The following is a 27886-nucleotide window of genomic DNA, read 5'->3' on the forward strand; positions in this document are numbered from 1 at the left end:
CTCTGCCAAACTATAGTCTCACTTCTGTGTGTGTTTGTGTATCTTCGGGAATTCACCTGGTTGACGTCACGCATTCACTCCTCTGCAGCTCGCGCGCTGCCACAGAGCCGCAGCAGTTGAGAGACAGACAGACACACTGAAGGACAGAGACAGCCTGAGTTAACAGCAACCGACTTCAACACTTCCTTAAACACCGCTGAAGATTTCTGGAGCCGAACAGTCGGTGAAGCCGCTGTTTAAGAAGCAAATCCGGTAAAACTCGCGACAAACAAGAAGACAGTGTCCAGCTCAGCGGAAGAGGTAAGTCACAGTTTCTTGAGAAGCGGTTAAACTTCTTTGTGGTTGGAGAAAGACTTGGTGCTGTTTGACAGTTGGGACAACAGCACTTTGTTGCCTGCAGAGTTGTAAAGACTCTTTAATGTGGGCTTTAGCTGATGTTTTGTCTTATGATAGAAGAGCAAGGCTGGTTGACATCAGTAGTAAAAGTAAAAGGACTGTGAGAGGAGCTGCTGTCGCGGAATAACTCCCTCTGTCTGTCGCCGTGTTACAATTGTAGTTACGTAAATTAAGCCATGTTTCAGTGCTTGCAGGTCCGGTTAACTTAGTGTAACAAAACTGAACTTTTCTCTACTGATACTGGGGAAACTTTACTCGGTACACCACAGAAAAGCCAGTTTGTTAGCTCCATACATTCCTGCAGTGAAGTGTTGTATCTTATGGCAACAGAGGGTCTGCTTCAGTGATGTAGCTAGCTAACGTTAATGGAAAATGTAAATGGGGCTAAAGGGTTGCGTTCACTATTATGCTAACGACCAGCAGCATTAGCACAAACCAGGAAAACATTTAGTTAACTTAAGCACTTTAGCCCATTTAAAAGTTTCCATTCATTAGAGGACAAGTTTCCCTTTCTAACACTTTAACGCTATGCCTCAAGTGTCCCTTACTGGGGTGGTTAAACCCCTTAAAAGTTCATGTGAGCAAGTAAACATCATATTTACATGTTACACTAGTTCTCTGTCTGTGCTCAAATTCACCTCTTAAAAACTTCAACCTGGGTGTTTAAAGGTAAACTAACAAAAAAGCAGCACTAAGAGGGTCTGTAAAAACGCACCTGAGTGAGTCCCACAAATAGTATACACTGTGTAACTGCTGATTGTTAGCCTACATCTAATACACATCAATATGATTTACTGTAGTGGTTCGCAACTGGTGGGTCGCTGTCCAAAAGTGGGTCGCATGTCCTTTCTGAATAGACCGCAAGTGACTCGGAAATATGTCAAGTTTGTTAAAATCAAACTTGATTTTGAAGTACAGTGAATTTCCAGCACAGAGTTTCTATTTTGAAGAGCCCTTTCCTGCTGCAGAGTGAGTAAATAACTGACAGAAAACTAGCTCAATAGCCGAACGCAAGTATGACGCTGAATGTATTCAACTGTTTGGACCTTGAACTAATGACTTTGGTGAAATCTGGACCCTGTGGCTGGACCAGTTGGGAACCACAGATTTACTGTACATACGAGCTGCAATGATCAATCAGTTAATCAACTAGATGTCAACTATTAAATTATTCAGCAATTATTTGATATTTAAAGATCCGTTGTGTAGGATTTAGGGGGACACATTGGCAGTAATTGACTATAATGCTCAAAACAGTGTTTTCATTAGTATAAAATCACCTGAAAATAATTACAGTTGTGTTTTCATTACCTAAGAATGAGCCATTTTTATCTACATACTTAGGGGGTCCCCTTCCGTGGAGTCCACCAGGTTGTTTCTATGGTAGCCTAGAACGGACAAACCAATCACTGGCTCTAGATAGGGCCTAGGGCCGGCGTCAGTCTCTAGTGTGCTTGCTCCGTGGGTCCCAAAGTGCGGAAGATTCAGGTGATTTCATACCTTGGAGCTTTTTTGGCTTCATGTGCCACTGAGCAACTTTCATAGGAATGAACGGGGTCTCACCTCCAGCACTGTATCCAGTTGTCTTTATACATCCATGAGATAAGGTCATTTGTCGTTTTTGCATCTGCCACTAGATAGTTATCCTACATGCTTGGGAAAATAATCAACAGATTATTCGACAGTGAAAATAATTGTTAGTTGCAGCACTACTGTATATGTAGTCATAAAATGTGGATATAACCCTAATTTCTTGAAGCTAAAATGCAAATTAATTGAGTATAAACTGACTTAACTTGAATTGAACGCCAGGTTTCACCCTTTGGTTTAGGTTTGACAGAAAGATGACAGTGTCACAGTTATTACAAACACAATACAGATGATGACCAACAGCACTTTGCTGACGTTGGTCTAGAGCTGCAACGATGAGTCAATTAGTTGATCGACAGAAAATTAATCGCCAACTATTTTGATAATCAAATAATCGTTCAGGTAATTTTGTTAAGCAAAACAGCCAAACATTTGCTGGTTTCATGCTTCCTGTCTGTGGGAATATGATGGTTTTTGGTCATACACAATAATAAACTGAAAAGCTTTGGATTTCTGCACTTTTGGTTGGATAAATCATACTATTCAAAGATGTAACTTCAGGCTCTGAGAAATTACACAGGGCATTTTTCACTATTTTCTAACATTTTGTTGACAAAATGCTAAATCTAGAAAATAATGGCTAGATTAATTGATAATGATCATAGATGCAGCCCTGTTGTCTAACTTGAACTGGAGTTGGTTTACATTGTTCAGCTGAGACTAAAGTCCATGAGCTGGCTATGCCAAAGGTCCTTCCCTTCATTGCACTCAGGTGAAGCAACAAGAATATCCATCACATAATCCCCAAGTACCCTTCATCACCTTTTTCTATGTGAAGTCAATGATTGAGAAGCAGGCCAGATGTAAAACACAATGAGAAGAATGCATTTGGGGCAACAAAAAGAAGTTCCATGTGTCAGTAGGGTGACTCAGTAAGTCTCTGTGTGAAGACTTCCCTGCATTCTTGTGGCTGTAAACAACAAAGCCTTGTGAGTCCACAGTAGCTGACGTGACACGTCAGCTCCGCAGGTACACTAAACACATTATCCTATTTTGAAATATTTCTTCCATCGCTTGCGAAAGTCTTGTGTCACACGCCACACCACAGTTCTGCCTCTGTGGCAAGACTCTGTGTCCTGTTGTTATCTTCTGAAGCCAATGCAGCTTTGTGAGTGCAGGTAACACTATCTGCCTGCATCTGCCTGCAGTTACTGGTGTGTCAATATTGGCTCGTGGCTTCATGAGCTGCTTGGAGGACACAGTTGGGACATCTGCTCAGTGAGGAGTTGCTCATGCAGCACTGTCCTTTGATAGTACCACACACATATAAAAGCATCTCTGACTCATAAGATTTAGACTTATATTAAGCTGTATTGAGTGCATGAATAATTGATCATGTACTTTAAGACAGGATGGCAGAGTCAGGTAAGTTTCAATAGATATGGCAAGCGAAAAGTCAAAAACTATCAACGAGACACTTGTCATGAATACTCTATCTGTTTCAATGAGATATTTACAGATTTAAACTTTGAGCTGCCCACGGATGATCAGTGGTAAAAGTGCTCTGCACTGGCTGTGCCATTGTTTTCTTATGGAGAGAGCGGTGGCGCCCAGCTAGACTGAAGGGCTATCCTTGGCATGGCATGCTGCTCAAAATTGCCACCAAGCGCTGCACTTAAACTTTGACCTTGGTTGCTGCTGACCTTTCAAAGCACAACTGACAAAACAGTTGCATGTGGCGTAGCCAGAAGTGACACATGCAAGCAGGGTGGGTCGAAAGTGATGGAAGAAAACATCCTTCCCAAGTTCCCTGGACTCTATAGCACAACATTTAAAACATACCTCAATCTCGCCAGGGGAAAAGTAATAATGCATGGCGAAATGTCAGGAGTCAGAGGGGGCTGTCAGGTTTTTGAATAGGCATGGAACCTAAATCCAATGCTTAAGTTTGCTTAGCTTCCTTGCACAGTTTTTGATGACATACACCTGCGCTGCACATTGACTCTGCAACCATTTGTGCTACGCTCTGCGCCTTACCTTGCGGTGAGCAAAGAGCAAATTTCTTATCATCTGAAGTCAGCTTCAAAAAGTTACTGCTGTTTGTGATAAGACACTATTCAACATTAATGCAGTCAAGGAATTAGAATTATTTCAGAAACCGAGGTTTGTTTCATGTAGTGTAGTTATAGTGTAGTTATACTCGACAAAGTTTATTTTGGTATTGACATCAGACTCAGGTGGTGTCAAAAGAAATATATTTGATAATATTTAGCACCAGCATCACCAAAACTGTGTATACATTTTGTTTTATATGTCACAGAATATGCAAGGCCTAGTATCTACTACACACACATGCGCGCACAGACACTCACACAAACATTGGCGTTTGGCACAAATTTGCTAAATCAGCTCTGTGTGATAATAGTTTGGCTCATCACTTGCCCTTGACAGCCCCAGTCCCCCCCTCTCTGTCTTCCCCACACACACTCCTCATTGTGTTATCCTGCTGGGCTCTCCTTGCTCAGATGCTGTTTTGTCTTCTAACCGAGGCTTTGTGAACTGTGAGTGAGGCAGAAATGGACACCGCTCTTAATGCATGTGGAGAGAAGACACACCCACACACACAGTGGCAGGATTGATTCCATGCTGGTATAGCAGGTTTGACTCCGTGCCAAAGAGCTCAGTGATACTCAAGAGGAAGGGAAAATCAGAAGAGGTTTTCAGCTACTCTTAAATTTGTGTCCACGGGTACTGTCACTCTTAACATCCAATAAGCAGTCATTAACACCTTGTGTTGGTTTGGATTGGCGTTAGGTTAATTCAAGGCACAGAGTGAAATTGTATCACTGTAAATGTATCACATCTGACTCTGACCTTGAACCAGCAACCTCAGCTCTGGTCTCATTCTGCAAATCTCACTCACTTTTCTGTGCTGTCCTACTTTGTCCTGATCGCTGTGTGAATGTACTGTATGTGCAAGAGAAAGAGGTTTAGGTGTTGGTGTATCCCCAGACATCATCTGTATAGTGTCTGTATATGTTTGTTTACATGACCTCTGTGAGTGTGTGTAGTTGGTGAGGGGGTGTTAGACATTAACCTTGGTTAGTGAAAGAAAGGAAGGCTTTGATTCTCTCAGGCCAACCCCCACTGAAATTCATTAAAGGCTGCTTTGTTCAAGGTTATTAGTGCGTGTGCGCGCACAAGTACACTTATGTGCTTTCAAGGCGGTGTTAATGCGGTAATAATACATGCCACCGTGCCACAGTGAAAGCTTTGTGGATTAAGGGAAGTTTTGTGAGAATTATGTTGCTTTGTTTTGCATGAATTTATCTGTCAAAATTGGGAAAGAAAGACAAAGTCAAGTGATTGATTGGGCTCAAACATTACCCTATTTTATGTTATTACCTCCACCACGGAGGTTATGTTTATTGGTCCTACTGTACCTGCTACTCTATATTTGCATAGAACATTTCCCACATCATGGATTTACAGCTATTTTAAAATTTTTGCAAAACACTTTCTAACCATTTTTCCTACATGCTTAAGCTAGTTTTCAACAAGTACGGTACATATTTAATTGACCTCAAAGAAAGTTATTCAATTGTTGTTTGGCAGCTTGTTGTAGGCATGAACAATTTCACATAACTGCTGTAATTCTTGAAAGCATTGTATAGTTGTAATGCAATTTTTCAACCCACTCGCCAGAAAAAAATGTTGGCATTGTACATTACTGCAAACCACAGATTCGTTACATTTTCACGTAATTATGTAACAAATATAGTGACACTTTACGTTTCAACAACAGTATGGTTAATGAGTGGTTGGGTTTAGGCACAAAAAACACTTGGTTATGGTTAGGAAAAGATCATGTTTTTGTCAGAAATACTCAGTTTTGGGGGGCACAATCCCAGTATGAAAAGCAGCAATGTCTTGGTAAAAAACAACTAAGCACTGTCCCTGCCAACAGGTGACTACAAAACACCCACAAAGCTGCTGAAAAGCCGGCAATGATTAGCTACAACACAATCGGTTTTATTGGTTGTTGGTCTGTAACAGTGGTCTGCAGCTTGACAGGCATCTCACTGAGGTTTCACAGCATCCAGTATACACTCCACCTCCTGAAGACACATCACTTTAGAACTGTTGATATGACATGAATGAAACATGGAAATGTGACATATTCTGGGTTTGTAGAAATGTACAATGCCAACATTTTCTTTTAGCTACTGAGCTGCAATTTGGCATGCTCATATCATTTCCACTCCTGCAAAATTTTGCAGCTGAAGCACCACAGCATTACGATTTTAAGGGGCCAAAACTCAGTTGTCTTGAATCTGACTCACCTGAAACAAGATTTGCGTAGTCTGCAAAAATCTGCATGATGTTCATCCAGTTATACATGGTGAAAAACCATCACGTATGCTTGCATGTACATCTAGATCTAGATGATGATGAAGATAGACAACTTCTGAAAATCATCCAAGTGGTACATTTCAACGATCCTACAGATTTTACTTTCTGAATGCTTTTTGTTTATGTATGTGAGACTGGAAACACAATGTTCCAGCAGACACTCTCAATCAACACTACTATCACAGTTAGGAACAACAAACCTTTTCCATGATCACTATTTAATATTTAATATGGAGGGATTGTTTTTTGTTTGAGCTCCTATAAAGAGCAGTTTCATGATGCTGATGCAATAGGTGTTTACACACAGCACTACACACCAGGTTATTAGCTTTAGGCGCGATTGTGGCCTGGCTGACTCTGACAGTGCTTGCTCAGGTACATTATAATCGTGTGGAGCATATTTGTTCAGCTCCGATTTGCCAGGCCACTGACTGGCCCAGCTCAATCCAGCTAGGCTGTTTAAGGTCTCTTTTGCCCAGCCTTGCACTCTCCTTTTCTATCCCTGTCACTTTGTGTTGACAGTAAAACCTCTTGAAGTAACATTAAAAGGAACACAAAGTGGGGGAGGTACAAGGAAACTGAGAAGTGCTTTGATCATGCAGGTGTGCATTTTCTTCATTTTTTTCCTTCACATTTTCACCATATTTCCTGATACTGATTACAGAATATATTACAGTAAACACTGTGGGAATGTGTCAGGCACTTCCTGGTTTTGCTTGACAGCTCCCTCAGGGCAGCATCAAGTGAGCCAGAAACCTTCAAACCTGACATACTCTCATAGTGGTAGCTATGACATGTAATTTGGAAAGACTGAAATTGTCAGAAGTCATGTCAGTTTTATTTATAAAGCGCCAGTGCCCGTTCACAGTAGATGTCATCTCATGCCACTTTTCATATAGAGCAGGTCAAAGCCATGCTCTTTAAAGAACAGGTTGATCTGTTACCTGCGTTCTACTTTTGATCCTTTAGCTCTAATTAGCATCTTGTTTGGCCAGTTTTCCTTGCTCGAGGTGTTCTTCTGTCACTGAGGCAGACATAGTTTTCAGTTTTGTCAAAGCCCTCTCACAGCCCCATTTTGCCCTTTCCTGGTAGACAAACACTGACTCAATTACTTGTACTAAAAAACATCTGTGAATATATTGACCCTGTCAGGTCAAAACATATCAGAATACTCAATCAATGGAGTCAGTATACTGCTGGTCTTGACGACATTCTCAACATTACTCATCCAAGCGAGTTGATTTAGCTCTACTGATATGCCATTTTCACAGCACAAATATTTTGACTTGTCATGGTAGAAAAAGCACAGGTCTTAGTAATAACATTAACACCATGAGAGTCTGACAGTTAGCCAGCGTGCACAACACCAGGATCCTGAACCTAAGGCAGCCAAATGGAATCCATACATTGCTTTTCTTATTTACACTTATGCTTTTCCATCTGTGACATGTTCAAATGTCTTCCGTGAAAAGGGCCTGTTGGTATTGAATCAGCGGAATTTAAACATTAAAACCTCAGTTTAAAGACACCTTTTTTACTGCAGTCATTTTGACACAATAGAAAAGGTACAGGTGTAACAACCTATAATGTCTGCATTCCATTTAGGTGAGACAGTTTTAGGGTCCTGGTGTTGTGCACGCAGTCTCAGTGGAATGGCTTTCTGTAAGATTAAATGACACTTACAGTAACTGAGCCATGATTAGTACGTTTCCTGATATGACAGGTCAAAATGTCTGCTGTCAAAAAGGTATGCTGCTCATGTTTAGGTTTAAGTGCCTTAAGTCCTGAATGGCTTCTATAGTTGCAAAAACAATCACTGCCTTCGACATAGTACCTCTTGATATACAGTGCACAAGTGCAATGCAGTCAGCATTTGGACATCAGCATTTCTGTTGTGTAGGAAACGTAGCCCTGTTAATGCATTGACTCCCAGTGGACCCAGTCACAGTGTTTGTTCACGATAGCTTCCGGGTAGAAAACCCTGTGTCACAAACAAACAATTTAATTGTGCTGAGCATATGGGGATAAAGAACAGCTGATGTATCAAGAGAAAATGGATAGGTCTTTTTGTGTATTGGGGTGCTGGGTGGAGTGGAGAAGGGTTTGGGTTTTTCAGATTTCCATCTGCACCTGAAGTAATTATCTTTTAATATTCCTTTGTCATCAGTGACATCAGTAGACAATGAGCATCTTTCCTGGTAATGCACTAACAAGCCTATACTGCAGCCATATATCCACTTCTTGCTGGCTTGAGTCTTGCAAGTGAAACACCTACTTAGTTGGACTGAGTTCAGGTAACCGACTTTTTTGTTGAGTCGAGAGCGTTCCACTGTCTGCCCATAAAGAAACGAATTGGTTTTCTTGTCTACATGGTAGAGATTGTTGTTGAAAATTAGTGCGCCAAAAAAAGGCGGCAAGTTTGACACTTTTCACTCAAGATGAATGTTAACACCTGCAGTACATGCGCTCTTTGATGTGAACAAACCTTCGTTGCAATTATGAAGCAAAAGGGTAGCCTAGTTGGGGTGAGGTAGGGGTTAACCATTCATCAATGCTCTGTAGTCAAATATTCCCACTGTATGTTTGAACAAGACTGAATCCCTTTCAGCTGTTCTGCAGGCTCACAATAATAAGGTTTTCCCTGTAGAGATTAATAGTCTATGTCAATAATCTAATCATCTCTTTCACTGATTTGTGGATTTCCATTTCAACTCCGCTAGTAGCACAATTCAAGGTGCTGTTGAAGGGCAGGTAATTCTGTTGTTGTTGTTGCTATCAGTGTAATTCTACCTGTCTTCACTTATTCCTACCAATTAAAGGTTGACATACAAAAGCTCCCCAACCTGCTGGACCAGCTTGATCACTTCTTCCACTGAATGACATCTCCAGTAATTCAGTGCATACCAAACCTTTGACTTGTCTGTGGTGCCTTGCTGAGCATGACTTTGATGATCATCTATCTATTGCAGACAGTCACGCATCTTTGTCTCCAGTAATGTGTCTAACGCATGCAATGTAATGGAATATTGGTTTGACGTCATTACAACCAAAGGTTATTTCCTACAGTCTTGACTGTGCTTGATTATGGAGATGTATCATAAATAAATGGACCCTCCTATTGTTTGCATGCTTTGGACTCTGTGTATCATGGTGAGATTTATTACCCACTGTAAGCACCTAACTCATCACTGTATCTTGTATGCTCGGGTTGGGTGGCTGTCTTTAAAATTTCATAGACTTTTACATTGGCATTCTCTTGTTTACAGAGCTATTCTTGGCCTACTTCCATCATATTCATGTGTGTACATTAAGCAAAAAATTGAAAATGTCCATGCTCTCCATTCGCAGAACATGTTTTTATTGTTTATACCTAGCAGTGTTTCCCATACATTGACGAGACTATGGCGGCCCGAGGGTTCGGACCAGGGTTTTGTATATTAAAGATTAGGGGTGCCACAACCTTTATTGATGATAACCGCGATATTTAAAACATTGAATATTTATATCATGTTAATAATTTAAATATGATAATATTGTGCGTATAATACAGCGCTTCTTCAATCATTTCAGTTTCTTTCCGTTCTGACTTTGTCTACCTCACCACCCATCAACACTCATATTTGACTGTAATTTATTTAGCAAAAATCCAAAGACAAAACTCACGATAAACAAAATTAAAGATGGATTTGACTGGTAACATTATTATTGTTTTAACTTTTCTATAGGTATTGTGATAATATTGTTATTGTAAATTATTTTGGCCATCACGTATGACCCACTCTGAGTGTGTGGCAGTGTATTTTTCTGCCCTCTACTTGTATGTTCTTAAATTCTGCTCATTTTCTGAGTTTGGGACATTTATGGGTGTGACCGACTGAAAGCAGCAGGCATCCAGGTGACACAGCGCTGAAAAAATGCAAATATCGTAAGGCAAAACACCAAAGGAGAGTGAATCTGGGCTTGGCTTTTACTTTCACTTTCCCTGGCATGTGTGTTTATAGACAGTAACCAACAATCCTGCATAGTGTACCTTTAATCTACTGATTTCATTAACTACTTGCTGAAATTTGTGAATCTTCTATCCTGTCAATCACAGAATTAACTGTTCTAGCAATCAGTTGTTGAAGTTGTCGTTATCATATGCTGCTTCTGAAATATATTGCACTGAAAGCATATAGTTTGTTTACACAGTAGTTCATTTGACTGCCTGATATGACGTGCGACAGGCATTTTCATGTCAAGTGGCATTTAATGGTATGTTCTAGTCACTTGCATCTTGTTGTTGTCATGTTTTCCGTATACTATACCTTCATCCTGTAAGTGTATGATTTATGAATTCTTTTGTGTTGAAGTTAAGTCATAAACCACAGGCAGGTAGTCCAGCTTTACATTTGCTGGTACTTGGCAGTCCTGTCAGTCTAGGACAAAAGCAAAAGATGTACTTGAGAGCAGCTAAAAGGCTTCTAGAGGCCACACATGTACAGTATCCATCTCAGGAAGTCGACTTGTGCCTGTATCCACTGAAGGGAAATCTGGTTCTATCATTGAGTCTGGTTTCTCCTCATGTCCACTGGCCTGCCTTCCAGTGTGTTGTCTTTTTCTAATCGTTTTTTCTTTCCCTCCCTTTTGCTCTTTTCCTCTACCCACCCCTTCCCCAATTGCATGTGCTCATTTTTTCCACTCTCTCTGGGGAAACAAGGCTCTCTTTTCTATGTAGCAGTGCCTGTGTATGTGTACATAAGAGAGTGTGTGTGTAAAGTGGAGAGAAAATTGGACGTGTACTCAAAAAAGAATGCTTAGTGTGTATTTCACATCTGGCAAACTCCATAACTTTGATTAATATTGGGTTGTTGATTTTTTTTTGTGTATTTCTGTCTGTATGTGAGCATGCGTGGGCAGTATTGTGAGAGCTGTAATAGTTTTCGACCCTCCTGACCTCATTCAGAAACAGTCGCTTGTTTAAGTCTTTAGATCCCCGACAGGCTTGCTGGGTCAGTCAAAGCCTCCAGCAGTAACAACAGAGATGTTTCAGTCTCATGGAAATGCACTATATCCAAAACATAGCTAGCTAAGGGCTGTTAAGATGAAGCTAACATATGCATTCTCTATTACCATAGCTTTATCCCTTTGTCCCAGGCACTTTTTATGAATACATATCTCTGTAGCCTTACATTTACATTCTCCACATGTTATACAGTATAAAGTATACATTTATTTATTTTGTGATCCTTAAAGTTCTCTTATATCTTCCACCTCAACTCCACTAATACCTGGGCAGAGATTTGTGGTTTAGGATCAATTGGTAGTGGTGTGATGGCTCTGTGGTAAGCTCTGTCGCATCAGAACCCAATGGTCCTTGGTTTGATTGAACTGGCTGAAGGCCTTTTTGTTGGAGATGTTGGAGCATGGACTGTGTGAGTTTCCTCCAAAGTCATTGGATCAGAAAATTGCATGCCTTAGTGTTGATTTCATTGACATTTGAAAATGTATGCAGTGTGTCTTCACTGCAGTCAGCAGTTACTAAGTTATTGTCAGTCACTCCAACACTTTGTTCTTTGTTCACATGCTATTTTGGTTGTCCGTTAACTTTAAATTAAACTGGACCCTTGACATTTTCTCACCAATTTGCTAGCTACTGAGTAACCTCTGACTTTTGTAGCAGCCGGGGGCAAAGAGGCTTACTGAAAGGGCACCTTGGTGATGGATCCTGAGACGTCAGTGTTAGTCATTCACTTCCCCTCCAGATTTTTCTTTGTTTGTCTGGGATATAAAACCAGCAACTTCCAGGTCATGTCTGTTTCTGTTGGGCCCCAGTGCCTCCTACATACTGCACATCCGGACAAAATCAAGAATTATGTTCACACACATTCACAACTCAGAGCTGCTCAGTGCAGGTACAGTAAGGCCTTGTACTGCTAAGCAGCAACAGTGGAAATTTAAGGGGCGAGGCTTCCGCTTCCTTTTAGCTGCAGTACGAGAATTTTTAAGAACCTAACACTTTCTCTCTCTAAAATTCTGCATTTTAAGTGTCACTCGGCTCAAAATAGCATCTAGTCTACCTTTGTAGGCTGAGCGGCATACATGTACAAAGATCACAGCATGCTCCGGTTCAGTCACTCAGGGTCTGAGCGTGACATTCAGCTTGACATTCAGCAATGTAAAAAGGAACATGAACACAAACAAAACTCATCTCCCTAAGAATGATTATTATGAAAGCAAAAACTGGGAGGCCACAGTATATTCCTGTCCTGGAGTTAAATGCACATATTCATACTCACCTAAGAGAAGTTCATGTTTCTGTGCATTTTGCTTTTATGGAATTACTCCACAGAAACAGACGCAACTAAACATTGCATAGTAAAATGAGAGGCTGCCTTAAATCGTAGGCATACCATAAGTATTAATTCAAGATTATGTTGAAAAGAGACTAAAGCTACAAGAAGTCATGTTAAGGAACTTAGAGGCTCACAAGCTGTGGAGGAATTCTGTGGGATTCTTATGCTGCTTTGGGAATTCGGATGTAGGCTGATATGCCCTGTGGGTCCTGCTACTCTGGTGTGGTATGTGTGTAACTCTTTGGTGCAAATCAGCCTTGATAATATAAAAGCTTTAGTAAGTGTTTGTTCGTACAGTTCTTTCAGGCACAGGTCCAACGTGAGGCTTGACTGACAGCCTCTTGGAAAATGTTACCCTTTGTAATCTGTTATAACAAGGCCCCTTGAAGAGAAATGGCACTAGTTTCAGCTATTGTTTTCTCGGTTAGACAGTTTAGTGTTATAGACTGATTTACTGAACACTGTGTCCCTTTGCTGAAAACACAGGACAAGTGATTGTCTTTCTGACACCTAATGACTGGCTTCAGGGTGTCATGATACTGACTGCTCCTTCATAAAGCGTGTTTTTCTTTCAACTGACTGTATCTCAGCTGATAATTTGGGATCATTATATATAATAAATGTTATTAATCTACTCCCTTTGCAATGACTATACTATTTGCCAGCTGTCACGTTGCTAACTTGCCTGCCACACTACCTAGTAATTAATAAGTTAAGATGTATAGACGGGAGCAGTTGAGCGGGGTAGATTAAAAATTACACTAGTAAGACTTGTTCAAATCTCACAAGATGCGCTTTAAGAGGAAGTGTATGAAACCCATAGATTGAAACTGCTAAACAAATGTGTCAGTGGAGCAATTCAGCTTAAATGACGCAAGCGGGTGGGCAGTTTTGCAAGCTGTGGTTTTTCTGTTTAAATTTTATACTTATTTTAAAATGAGTTGTATAACTGAATTTGCACTTGAAGTGTGAAAACTTTGAGAATGAATATGAGATAGGTGTTTTGTCTATGTCAGCATAGTGATGTGTTCACACATCAAACACAATTTTTGTATTGTGTTATTCACGCGACTTTGACCGCTGGGGTGTGTTTTTTGCAACTGGCAAGTGTTCACCTTTCATAACTGTGCTAACGGTTGTGCTAACTAACTGTGGAAAGCAGCTAACGGTTAACTTGGTTTGCAGTAAAGTACAGCCAATAGCTGGAATCAAATGATATGAACATGGGGGCTCTGTTCTCTGAACCAGCATGAACCATGACGGCAACACTCTGTTATCCTTTATACTGTCAAGACAGTGCATTACCGCTTCACTCCCTCCATTATTTTCTTTCCACAATAAAAGATCAAATTAAATTACAGAATTTATCGTGTAGTCCTATGGTTTTGCTCACTGATCTCCACGCCCTCTCCTTGTTTGTCCTGTCTCCGTGCAGTACTGACGTTGAATGGCAGAACTACGGACACCCTACACTGTTTGTTGCTATTCTTAGTAACTTCAGGAGAATATCAACTGGATCTCAATGGTGATAGGCTTTGTCACTACAGTGTCATGTAAATTTCTTGCTCAAGTAGAAAAATTTCTACATTCATAAATATGCGAACAATGCAAATTTCACGTCTTCACGTCACTCATGTTGCGTTGCCCGGCACAAATTTGTGTCTATTTGCGTCTTTGCATTGACTTTGTATACTTGATGCTAGTCAAGATTGACTTCGAAACATTTATAGCAGTTAAAGATAGAAAAGGTGGAATTTATTTTTGCAAAGACGTTATTTGGAAACAACAGAAAAAGATCCCTGAATGGTCGGCAATGTCCAACTAAACAGAGCGTAAACAAAGCAATAGAATGGTGAGGCTTTTTTGTCAACCATTCGGTCAGCAATTGCCCCAGAGGTTCACCCTTTACTAAAAAAACAGAAAAGGAAATACTACAATCTAATCAAACAAAGCTGTTAAAACTTGACTAACTGTACCTATAGGAGATTAAATGCATCCCACTTTTATCTTCTCACAATCGGCAAGACTAATGCTGCTAGTGTTGGCAATTGTATGATGTAGTGCTCCAAAAGTCCTTTGAACAATGGCCACAGACCCAGATATATACAGCCAACTAAGTAGAGACAGACGGGAATAAGGACTAGCCAGCCAGGGTTTAAGGGCATTCTTTGTGTCGGAAAAATCAATATGAAAATGGTAAATGCAAAGAGACTTGACTGCTTATCTTCTACCCTCTGTTTGTTTTTTTACCCCAACACTGGGACTTTTTGTTTGTCTTGGAAATGTCATCCTTTTGATTTTCATTTTCTCTCTGGTAATCCCAAACTGTGCACATGAGAGCAGGATGAGGGAATGAGACACTCAGTTTCCTCTTCCCTCATTACTGGCAGGTAGTTTCCAAAGTTATGTCTTGAGTAGAAACTTCTGCTTCCTCTGTAGTTTCCATCTGAGGACAGTGTTAGCCACAGACTCTCTTCCTTCTTGTTTTAAGTGCAGAACTTAAGCAATCAAAGTACAAGATGTGGGTGTGCAGTGTGTCTGTGTGCACATGCCTCTGTGTGTATGTTGTCCTAACTGTGAGTCTGTATCTTTGTTCCAGGAGGCTTAGGTGAGTGGTCACCATGGCACCCTTCCTGCGAATCTCCTTTAATGCTTATGATGTGGGCGCTCTGCCTCTTCTGTCTGAACCTCCCATCTGTGCCATCAAGATGAAGGAGTCTGTCAACACTGGTATGTACAGATGCAAACATACACGCAGTCATAATTTTATCTGGATAGAGGAGACTGGACGTCCTAAATTTAATTGCCTTAACAGCCACCATCTGCTGGCTTCAGAAACCCACAAACTCATGCGCCACCAACTCCAGGCACTTTGTGCTGTAGCCACTCCTTTGCTGTTCTCAGTAATGAATGATCCCAATCTTCTTTCACAGAGCGAGGAAAGACCTTGGTCCAGAGGAAGCCAACCATGTATCCAGCATGGAAGTCCACTTTTGATGCTCACATCTATGAGGGGCGCGTTCTAGAAGTGGTCCTCATGCAGAGCGCTGAGGAGCCATTGGCCAAGGCCACGGTGGGCGTGTCTGTACTTGCAGAACGCTGTAAGAAGTCCAAGACCAACGGTCGTGCTGAGTTCTGGGTGGACCTGCATCCTTCAGGAAGGGTCCAGATGGCTGTACAATTCTTCCTGGAGGACGCTGATGCAGGTAAACCTGCTGCATCTAAATGGTCGTGGCAAACCTGCTTTTAAATCTGAAGTATTTTGCTAACATAAAATAAATATGCATGACTAAGTAAGCAAGTTAAAAGTAAGGAGCAACTATCCTTAGATGATATTTGTGAAGAGTCACTCCATATAATCCATGTAATCTATCAAATCGTGTGGGTGTGGTTTAATCTGACTTAACTGACAATGGCTTAGAAACTAAGCAGACAACCCCACAACTTTCATCACGTTTAGATTCAGATATTGCTAAATCCTAATAGGAAATATGTGACGTCACATCACCTTTTTCTTACTGAGCCTAACCACTTCAAACTAGTGTGAACAACACAGACAGAAATCTCCCAGGTAAAATAACCAAAACAAATTCAATTTTGGCAAGAAATTCTGTGTGTCCTTGTACGACCCCATCTCTCAATGAAGTGGACGTGGATGATTAGGAAATACATTATGATTACACAGCCTTAAAAACAGTGTTCCCTGACCGGGAATCGAACCCGGGCCGCGGCGGTGAGAGCGCCGAATCCTAACCACTAGACCACCAGGGAGTGGTTGTTAGCATGAAAGAAGCTAGTTTGCTATGCACAGCTGTTAGGAACTGTCCATGGCCCCTTCTCCTCTCTGACTACTCTCATGAACACCCACAGAGTGTCACTCTCCTTCAGTGTTGATATGCAATGACCTCTACTGGCAGAAAAGATTCCTCACCATTTCCGTTTCTACACACAACTACACTTTAACATATTTGTTATTGCGGACCTCTCTATGGATTGTGAGGTCACCAACTGCCCTACAATAAACTTCCTACCTCAAACTTCCAAGGGTTAATCTGCATGCTGGCAGCATATCTCACACTAAGCCTGTCAGGTGACTAGAGGTGTGGCCATATAGCCAATGTACTGGAACAATCCTTCAGGGTCATGTAGGAGTTTAGCCTCAGGGCTGACTGTACTTGAAATATATGGCTCAGCATATGTAACAACAAGTGTTAATGGCTGTTTCTCTTGATACAGATGTGTTCACGAGGACTAGGGATTAAACAAGTACATACAGTATAGTGCTGTGACACTGTCACAATACTGCAATTTCTAACTTTGATACAATACCTTGAAAAGTATTGATATTCCATATATTTTCAGTACTATAGGGAAAAAATTGGCATAAAACTGACTTTTTTTAACGAAAAGAAAAATATGATAAGGCTACAACATGACAAAGATTTTTCTTTTCTTGGTTAGGAGCAGAGAACAGCAGAATGACTGTAGTAAACATTAACAAAAAGAGGAAGCAAGAAAGCTGAAACCGGTGTATTGATACTGCAGAAAATTTGTATTTAAAGCGTTTAAAATATTTACAATTGATGTGAATCAATAACTTGGTATTTTTGACATCACTAATACAGTATATTAAGCTTGTATCGATATTGTATGCTGACATTTTTTTTATTATGTGTTTCAATGAGTTTTAGATCTTCAGGGTCTGTCCTGTCATGAATCAGGTAAAATATTAAATCATCAGCATATTTGGTATGATAAGGCAATTTTAAAAACTTAAATAGCAAAAAAAAAATCATTCACCCTTGGCAGCTTGACATCGAAATCGTATTGCAATAATTATCTGCTTTCAAAAACCTATTTTAGTTTCACTTCTGCTTAACACAGATGTTAGGCAGCACAGTGCTGTATTCAGCTGTGAGCTTACCACTCCAGACAGGGAGACCAGTCCGTGGCAGTCACTGCTGTCTGCCAACATGGAGTAGGATTCATAAACTAGTTCTGGTCAGGGGGAATTTCTACGTGGGAGCAGCACAGTCGGGGTTCACTGTTCAGGGTTGGAGAGGGTCATGAGAGGGCAGTGTGTATGCTGTTACAAAAGAGCCCCGTACTCCATCAGTTCCCTCCTACACACGCTGCAGGTTTCCTGAAAAGCAGCCCGGAGTATTTTTAGGCATGTGTGAACAACCCTCAACACTGTCTGCCTCCCCCCTGTTTGTCTTCTTTCTCTTGCCCTCTGTCTCACTCCCACTGTCTTGGCTCAGCTCACTGAAGCGCTGTCCAAACATAAACATCTGTCAGTAGAATGGCAGAGAGGAAATTAGTTTATCTCGCTCACCTCATCACTCTTCCCACTTTTCCCTGTCTATCAATTGTCTCTTTAAGGCTACTCCTTTTTTTGAATTGTTCCTCTATCTCTCCCCCTCCCTCCTCCCCCGTCTACTCACTTACCCTCTCTATCTCCTCCAGAGTTTCTGCCTTCTTTGTTTACCTCTCTCACGCCTCTTTTGCCGTCTTCTCTGGGTGACTTTTGACCCCACCCCGTTGACTTGTGTCAGTCGAAGCCGCTTAGCCAAGATGGCATTTTTCTGTGTTTACTCCTCCATTTAGCAGCAGCAACAGTGGTCTCCTTCTATAGCAAGGAGAGCCTTTTGACTCGGTACCTCCTGGCCATTAGAGCTGATGACTAATTTATGATAATGCACAGTGTGACGTCATTTAAGGAACAACTCCATCTTCAATGTATCCCTGATATCTTTTGTATTTGTCTTTGGAAATCATTAAAAAGGTGTATTCGGATAATACTGAATTTTAACACTGTTTGAAAAGCAAGTTTTTAAATATAACAGAAAAACAGTTCTACTATTGACATGCAAGTTTTGAACAGAATAGAAATACAGTAATTTGATTTGTATATCGATCTCTCCTCTTAGCGATAAGTCAAGCATCGGTGAAGGTTTCTCCTGAGGATGGACTCACAACCCTTAACAGGAGGAGAGGAGCGTTCAAGCAGCCCAAGGTTCACGTCATCAAGAACCACGAGTTCACCGCCACATTCTTCGGCCAGCCCACCTTCTGCTCTGTCTGCAAAGAGTTCGTCTGGTGAGATGCCGGCCTCGGTTAAATTATAGCTTATATGTCGCCATGTTATGTTTGTGTACTTTATCTGGCTAACACATCAAATATGCTGTTTACTTTGACCTTCAGTATGTTTTGAGTATCCACTACCTTCCAAGGAGAGACGACGGCAGTAATTTCCAACGCTACTCTGTTTGGGCTTGACTTATCCAGAAACAGCCAATTTGTCTGTCTGCTTGTTTTTCTGCATTATTATTACAATCAGCGTTGTTTTTGTACGAAGATGCCTGCGGCACAGCTTTGATAATTCCAGACCATTTATGCTGTCATCTACTGTATGTTCTCTGGGTACCAAATGAGACAAAAACATTAGTTGCCCAATAAGAAAAGTCCTGCCCCCATGGGTACTTCTCAAAAGACCAATTAGTAGCGGTTCCAGTTTCGTAGAGGGGGTTGGGGGGGTTGTAATGGTAGATACAACAGCAGGACAGCTATTGTGAGAATGAGTCACCGTCTAGGGAAATCCCACAAAGCTGTCATGTTGTGTTCCAACTATGTCAGCAGCACTAACCTGTGAGCCAAGCTCCTCCTCCGATATCCCAAACTCACGTATTGTCTTTCCCCCAATAGACTGACAGAAGGAGATCTGATGTTTTCACTGTGGCCACTTATCATCTGAGCATTTTTATATGTACAGGTTTCAATTTAACATGTGATAGATGTCCTCCAGTGATACTGGTAACAATTAAAACCCTTGAGTCACTGCTGTGCCAACACAAGCAACAGGTCCCTCATGCTTTTCTCATGCTTGTTTTTGTACTTGCAGATAGGGTTGAAACAGTCACTGGTTTCAGATAAACCCTGGTGAATTTCCTGACTATTAGTATTATCGTTTTAAAATTTAACTCATTAAAACCATGTTTGTGTACGGCGCTTTAAAAAACTCACAGCACAAACTGTCCACAATCAACCAATGTTAGGAACAGTCTCCCAGACACAGGTGCAGCATGTAGCGTGGGTTTGTTTACAAAGTAGGCATGCAGCAGGCAAATCCTGGTCTCTTGTCTTCATCTACAGTGACACAGACACTCGAGCAGGCATTTCAAGACAGGCTATCTTTAATTAATGCACATTAGATATGCTTTTTTTTTACATAGTATTTTGGCTATATAATTTTTATGCAGTGTTTAAATGTTTATGCAAACAATAAGTGTGTATTGCTGCTAGTTTTATTTGTGGTTTTCAATATAAACCATGGTGAATCAGTACTTTTTAGACATTTTCAGCACATGTTAAAGATACCAAGATAATACTGACAGTTGTGATAATTTTGGTCAATGTAGTCTGTATAAGATTTTCATACTGTTTCATCTCTATCTGCATAATAATTTGGAGAAAAGTATGCAGGCAGTACAGATATAGTTTGATAGCATTTGCAGGAAGAGAACCTGTGCTTTACTGCTGCTAATTATCTGCAGCTAGTTATAGTATATCACTGTCATGACTACAATCCTGATATTGAACACCATCCGGGATATATTGTTCTAACATCTGGAGCCATATTTTTCTGAGTTATGGCTGACAAAAATTCTTTTCTCTGCTTCATGTTACCCATTACAAGGCTGTAATCACATTCATTTTCTCCCATACAGGGGGCTCAACAAGCAAGGTTACAAGTGCAGACGTGAGTGTTTCACTAACTGTATTTTTTTATCACATTTTATCCTTTTGTATTCTTCACAGTTAACACAGTATTTATTATTTATTTCACCCAGAATGCAATGCGGCAATCCACAAGAAATGCATTGACAAAATCATTGGCAGGTGCACTGGGACAGCGGCCAACAGTCGTGACACTATGGTGAGCAAAGTTAATGTTTTCCAACATCGCTGCAAAATCTCACCTCAGATCTGACACTAACAATGAACTGTATTCTATTTTACAGCATTAGCTTTTATTACTTTCCCCAGCTATGGCTCAGTAATGACTCTATATTCCCTACTGCTTTATTTTATGGCATATGGCTCATACTGCTATGAAGTAGACCGTTAATCATTAATTTTGTCAAGACGTTTTTACCTTACACAAAAAAATGCAAACTGTTTCTCATGAATTTTTCAGAACAACACAGATTCAACCAAAGTTTACTAACAATGTCAATATTTGATTCAATATTTAAGTTTTGGCTTCACATCCAATTTCATTTAGATTTTTACTTGCAACTAAACCTGGCCAAACACATAGTGTAGAAACACATAACTTTCGGTGGGTTCAATCAATCTCTGTGTGATTGTAGTTCCAGAAAGAGCGCTTCAAGATTGACATGCCACATCGCTTCAAGCACTACAACTATAAGAGCCCCACTTTCTGTGACCACTGTGGTAGTCTGCTGTGGGGTCTCTACAAACAGGGCCTTAAATGTGAAGGTGGGTCTAATGTGTTCTTTGTGGGGTTTTTTTTACTTTTGTTTTAAATGTTAAAATCTACCTTTCTCCTATTGCCTCTAACACCTCTGATATTTTTCTCTTCCATTGTATTCCCTTTCTCCTCCTGATCCATCCATTTTTCACACCTCTGACCAGACTGTGCCATGAATGTACATAGTTACTGTCAGACAAAAGTGGCCAATCTGTGTGGAATCAACCAGAAACTACTGGCAGAAGCTCTGTCTCAAATCAGCCAGGTTTGTACTGCAACAAACTATATTTATTTTAGTTAGTTTGTGTGTATACATTTTATGCCAGTCAGTGCTAATAAGAAAGTAAGGAAAAATATTGATTTTCGATTTAAAGTATCAAAAATATTTCAACAAGCTTTTTTTCCATCCCCAGAAATCCATTAAGAAGAGCGATGACTCCAATGCACCAGACATTGGGATCTATCAAGACATCAACAGTGCAAAAGCAGACCCTAGTGGTAAGATTTGTTCATTGTAGCACACATCATCATACAAAGGTGTTTGATTTCAATCAAGTTTTATCTTTAAAAATAAGATAGCAATAGCAATGTCACTGTCAGTCTGTTAAACTATATTTGCATTCTTAAATCTTTGTCCCTTTTATGAATTTACATGTATCTTTGCATCCAGGTTTGCATATGTATTTACTCTGTGTGTACAAATGTGTATTTACAGCAGATAAAAATGGCAAGCTGCGTGATGGCTCAAGCCCCGCCCCAGCCGCACCTTCAGTCCCCCGGGTACGCCTCAACATGAACCACCTGGTATTCCACAAGGTGCTAGGAAAAGGCAGCTTTGGCAAGGTAGGTGCATGGTCCCCGTCTTTAAATCCTCTCCTGAATTTAAATGAAATGATTGGGTAGACACAAAAAAGGAAAACACTAACCCTAAAAAATTGCACAAACCTGTTATGATTGTTATGTTAGACATTTATCAGGGATAAAACCACATTCATCCTGAAAAATGTCTCCATGTGAATGTTAGCTTTGTAAATGAATATTACCCACCAAATATAACCTTGAAAACAGCAGTGCAATAAGTGGAAACAGTTCATGTCTTCATGTTTTTGGTAGTTTGAAGTGGCCTTACTAAGAAATTAAATATGAAATGATGAAAGCTGAATTCTGACACAAGCGAGCTCTGAAGGGCGCACATCTACAAGAGGCAGATTCTTACCATTTTTTCATGCCTTAGTATACTCTGTCATCAGAGTCTATCAGAGTCCCTCCTTCAATCATGTTTCATTTTATAATTGATTTATTAATGACCCCCTCAGCTATAGTTTCTATCTTTTTATAAGGTTTATTAGATCAATACATCTACTCACTGCCTGTTAAATGATGACTTCCCCTGCATCGATGTCGGACTGGGAGATGGTTTTCAGATGAGAAAAGAGCTTAATTATTCATCCATCACTAGATGCCAGGCAACATTTGACAAAAAACATATACCTTATGAAGGCTGACCTATTTGAGGGGACAGAAAGGCAGATGATGCAAAGTTCATCTCTATCCAGGCCTAATGTCGCCTGGTGGCAGTGCATTTTAGTGAGATCGAACACCCAGTGTCCTCGCTCAGTTACATTGAGATTCAGCATGTAAGGACATCAAAAGAGAGGGAGCTAGAAATAACCTTCTCATATTTATTTTATGTTGCTGTGATTGTAATCCAAAAACCTGGTGTGATCATACTGATGAAGTATTCACGTCAAGTGGCTTTGACTCCAGGTGCTGCTGGCAGAGCTGAAGGGGCAGGGCCAGTACTATGCTGTGAAGGTTCTGAAGAAGGACGTCGTGCTCATGGATGATGATGTGGAGTGCACCATGGTGGAGAAGAGAGTCCTGGCCCTCGCCTGGGAGAACCCCTTCCTCACTCACCTCTACTCCACGTTCCAGTCTAAAGTAAGCAAACACATATAAACACCACGTTTCCCCTATAAATGTACAGGAACCCCTGCCTGGCCAAAAGGATCACTGTTTAATGCCAAAATAATGGCAAATATTTATTCACTCAGAAATCATTTACGAGGGACAGAGTCTGGGCTATGTTGTGCTGTCATTTACGTTTCTCTCCTCTTCTGTTAACTGAGGGTGGGGCTTTGCCTGCCTGCACGCAGAGCAGAGGAGAGACAGGTGAAGTGAATGTTGCTCAAGGTGACCACAGTTCTATAGGCTTAATATAATAATGGTACTAGCAAGTTTGTTTTGTCTGCAAATCTTAACAATTATTATTAAGGCAGATTCCTTTGTTAAATGTTCTTGCTGCTAAGCCATGTTTCACGTTGGTGGAATCAATTTAATTTATAATATTAATAATTATAATAATATTGATGAAATTTGTGATTTGCAATTGCACCCCTAGTAATTAATTGGGTTAGCCAACTGGACCCAAGCACCACCACCCACCCAAACACAGCCCATCCGCTAGCGCCCTTAAAGCAGTCAACCTAGGGGAAACACTGCTGTACATCTCTTCTAGGAAAGCATATAAGAGCATGTTCTCTGACTCAACCCAGGCAACAGCCAAAAGCGTGACAATTCCCAGTTGTTGATAAAGACCCACACTCCCAGCTCCCGTTACTGAATCCTTTCTCTCTCACACACACTCTCTTCATGTCTCATTTGTCTGCTGCAGTGAGCTGACAATAATGTGTTGTTTGCACAGGAGCACCTCTTCTTTGTAATGGAGTACCTGAATGGAGGTGACTTGATGTTCCACATCCAAGACAAAGGCCGCTTCGATCTCAACAGAGCCACGTAAGTACACTGGGATACTCCTTAAAGAACTATGACTAATACAGGAACTGTCATTCTACACAACAAAGGATCTGTGACTTAAGCTGTGAAACGCAGTAAAACAGTGTTTAATATTTGTTTTGCACATTTTGACCTTCAGATTCTACGCTGCTGAGATTATAGTGGGACTGCAGTTCCTCCACTCCAAAGGAATTATCTACAGGTAAAATCCCACAACCGCACTATACTGGTGTCTGCAGTCTCTTTAATCAAACTGTTACTGCATCAGAGACTGGAGCTGAATCTCTGTTTGGATTTCAACCAGAATATACTGCATCATAACTGGTTGTACATTATATAAATCTCCTCCTGTGTCTTTCCTCAGAGATCTGAAGCTGGACAATGTGATGCTGGACAAGGACGGACACATAAAGATAGCAGACTTTGGCATGTGCAAAGAGAATGTGGTTGGAGACGCCAGAGCCACCACATTTTGTGGGACCCCAGACTATATCGCACCAGAGGTTAGTTTCAGGGCCTGGCTGATGTCATGATTCCCAGCATTACTTTTCCCTCAAAATCCTTAAAGGGACAGTTCACCCCAAAATCAGAAATCCATTTTCTGTCCTCTTACCTGCAGTGCTGTTTATCAATCAAGAGTGATTTTGTGTAAGTTGCCAAGTGTTGAAGGTATAGGTTGTAGAGATGTCTGCCTTCTCTTGAATATTATGCAACTAAATGGCACTCGGCTTGTGGTGCTCAAAGTGCCATACAAAAACCTTCTGCACTGCCATATGGTTGGTGAGTGTAGTTTGGTAGAAAGAAAATAGTTACTACATAAAACTGCTCACATCAAGGTCTGTGGATTATCTTGAGTAACTGGGTCATGATTTCCAGAGAGACATTGCTGTTGAGTTTTTCAAATGGTTTTGTTTTTTTTTTTTTTGTGGTTTGGCACCACAAGCCAAGTGCCATCTAGTTCCTTTATATTCGAGAGAAGGCAGACATCTCTACAGCTGATATCTCCAACAGCAAATCACACCAAAACAATCTAGATTGATAAATATCACTACAGGTAAGAGGGACAATATGTATTTTTCATTTTGGGGTGAACTTTTCCTTTAAAACCTATGTTTTCTGCAGTTTTGTTTAGATCATCATTTTTTAAATGCTTCAGCTTGTCATGAATCCCTTTATTTATATATAGTCTATAGCCCTCCCAGTGGTCATTGTGAGGCATGGCAGGCTCCACACATGTCAAGTCATTCACTTGGCTTCTGTCATACTGGTGAACAACAGCAGAATGCCTCCATCTCTGCAGTGTGTGTCCTTGCTGTTGCTAACATTAAATGTATTTCTTGAAACTGTCTCTGTTCTCAGATCCTGCTAGGACAGAAGTACACCTTCTCAGTAGACTGGTGGTCTTTCGGTGTGCTGGTGTATGAGATGCTGATCGGTCAGTCACCTTTCCAAGGCGACGATGAGGAGGAGCTGTTTGAGTCCATCAGGTCGGACACCCCTCACTACCCTCGGTGGATCACCAAGGAGGCCAAGAATCTGATTGAACTGGTACCTAATAGGATACATTTTATTAAGCACACTTTCTTCCATATATGCAGAGACATCATAGATATGAATGGATTTCAGTGCTTACATTCCTCCTGATCAAAACATAGCATTAAAGGGAGCTGTTCTGTGTTGTTTCGCTAATAAATTGTCTTCTTTCTCTGCATCATTATTCCAGTTGTTTGAGCGAGATCCCAGTCGCAGGTTGGGCGTGGTGGGAGACATCCGCACCCATCCATTCTTCAAAACCATCAACTGGCCAGCACTGGAGAGGAGAGAAGTGGATCCTCCCTTTAAGCCCAAAGTGGTATGAGTCTTTGATTTTTTTTTTTCTGAACAAACTCTGTAGGTACCTGAAATGCTTCTGTGTAAATATGATTGCATGTATCCAGGACACCGATTACTCCAGTGTGCTTTGTTACATTAACCTAACTGATATCCCTGACCTGCCACCCGCAGAAATCCCCCAGTGACTGCAGCAACTTTGACCGAGAGTTCCTGAGTGAGAAGCCGCGGCTCTCCCACGCGGACAAGAACCTCATCGATTCCATGGACCAGGCGGCATTCGCTGGCTTTTCCTTTGTAAACCCCAGACTGGAAAACATGATAAGCAAATGAAAAAAAAACAAAATGGCTCCTGTGAGGACACTGTGTAAGCCCAGCACTTCGAAACAGGCTCTTATCCTATTCCCTTTATCTTACCTATATGGTCTAAGTTCATCTGGAGGGATAACAAGAACATAAAAACTTTAGTTCTTCTATCGGAGGATGAGAGATAAAAAATGAATCCAGGATGTTTGCTGGTGTCCAAAGCAATAATCTTGTGTCAGCTGTCAAACTGTATAGGTGTAAAAAAAATAATAATATGAAGAACCAGGAAATTATGGGAGATTCCTATGAAACAAGGGTTACCATAATCAATGTTGGGGGGATAGTCAATGATGTGGTATGTATTTTCTTACTTTTGTCATTTTTCCTTGTGATGACACTTTAAATCTGTACGAATCATCTAATGTACTGTATCTGGAAATTGAAATTCACAGGCATGAGCATGTCACTTCTATTCAGTTATGCAAGTATATACACCCGGCTCTGCACATGCAAGTCAAAAGAGTTCACAGTACATGCGGTATTCACTCCCACCCTGTGTGCTTTGCCTGCTGCATGCCTCCTATTACACCCCACCTGTTTGTGTGTTACCACATGCATACAAATGCGTGGGTGTGTGCAGGTATCTTTAAGATGCAAATGGTGCTACTGTAGTCAGACACAGAGTCTGTTGTTGAATGAGTCCTCAGTTGATCCCTCTGGCAGACATAGGTACCATACAAAGAACTGCACTATAAAGTTGGGGAAAATTTAAATCCCCTGAACCGAAGTCATGTTATTGCCTAAGTGAATAGTTTCCTGCACTGTCTTGAGATATTGGATGTGCTCAGCACATCCCAGAGTCTCACATAACCTCAAAAGCGCTAATCTGTTTTTTAAATGAAGCACAGGATTTCTACATGGCAGTCTTCTGTGTGCCGTCCGTGTCAAATTTCTTGCTGTAAATCAAACTGAAGCATAGTGCACACAATCATTCCATACATATTAATTTCCTGGGCTGTCGTCAGACTTATTGGAAAGAGTTGCAGCAGTGGTATGGTACGATACCTGTATATCTGTATGTGTTGAAGGATGTGTTGTTTGTGTGGGAGGGATGGGCATTTCACTGTTAAGCATTGGGTCTTTGAAATGTGTTATATTACTTGAATGTAGGAATTTTAACATGAAAATAATAGTGCTGTATATGGAAAATGAATATGTACATTACATGGACCTGCCTGTGAGTTATGGGTGTACTTTTTTTACTCTCCTCATCTTTTACATCTGATTATAAATAAATACATTGTAAACTCTTACATCCCTGTCAGCCATTTTGTATTTCATGTGTTGAAGACTTGTACATCACAAAGCTTCTTATGTAGACAAAAATCCTATTGTAAAGGCATGCATACCACAGAAATTACAGGACTAATCGCTGCATTCTTGCTGTTATGATGTAAGTCCTCTGGTCACTGCTGGTTTCCAGTGTTTGCTATATTTCATGATGCCTATACCACACACTGGCAGAGCCTCTGCAGCACCTCACCTCTGATAATGTGAAGACCTGTACAGGCACAAAAACATTTCCAAGTGCCACAGGGATTTTGTTACTATGAGAGGGAGAGACCTGTCGAGCTTTACAGCCATCTAGCGTTCAGGTGATATAACTGCACCTTCGAGTGTGGACGAAAGGCGAGGAGACATTCCTGCAGTGCGCACGGTTTATGAC

The 27886-nt window shown here is 40.8% G+C and overlaps 1 protein-coding gene and 1 non-coding gene across 2 annotated transcripts; one reads left to right on the plus strand and one right to left on the minus strand.

The window, feature by feature from the left end:
- The first annotated feature begins 94 nt into the window (after nt 1-94).
- On the plus strand, nt 95-27473 carry LOC126386269 (protein kinase C delta type-like). Its single transcript, XM_050038496.1, has 17 exons — nt 95-300; nt 15334-15464; nt 15668-15940; nt 18665-18833; nt 20462-20493; nt 20585-20670; nt 21107-21236; nt 21393-21493; nt 21642-21726; nt 21944-22071; nt 22996-23169; nt 23933-24024; nt 24164-24226; nt 24389-24527; nt 25384-25572; nt 25748-25876; nt 26029-27473. Exons 2-17 carry the CDS (start codon nt 15356-15358, stop codon nt 26185-26187), a joined length of 2058 nt encoding a protein of 685 aa, XP_049894453.1. The 5' UTR covers nt 95-300; nt 15334-15355; the 3' UTR covers nt 26188-27473.
- trnae-cuc (transfer RNA glutamic acid (anticodon CUC)) lies at nt 16434-16505 on the minus strand. Its single transcript has one exon. It is a non-coding gene; the product is annotated as a tRNA-Glu (tRNA).
- Nucleotides 27474-27886: the final 413 nt, after the last annotated feature.

The sequence above is a fragment of the Epinephelus moara genome, chromosome 24 (genome assembly GCF_006386435.1).
Source record: "Epinephelus moara isolate mb chromosome 24, YSFRI_EMoa_1.0, whole genome shotgun sequence".
Taxonomy (NCBI): domain Eukaryota; kingdom Metazoa; phylum Chordata; class Actinopteri; order Perciformes; family Serranidae; genus Epinephelus; species Epinephelus moara.

Excerpts from the sequence above, each read along its gene's own strand:
- LOC126386269 (XM_050038496.1), top strand. The coding sequence starts at position 15,356 with ATGGCACCCTTCCTGCGAATCTCCTTTAATGCTTATGATGTGGGCGCT. Across the intron at positions 15,941-18,664 it reads CCTGGAGGACGCTGATGCAG|CGATAAGTCAAGCATCGGTG; the intron begins GTAAACCTGCTG and ends CTCTCCTCTTAG. Across the intron at positions 21,237-21,392 it reads ACAGGGCCTTAAATGTGAAG|ACTGTGCCATGAATGTACAT; the intron begins GTGGGTCTAATG and ends ACCTCTGACCAG.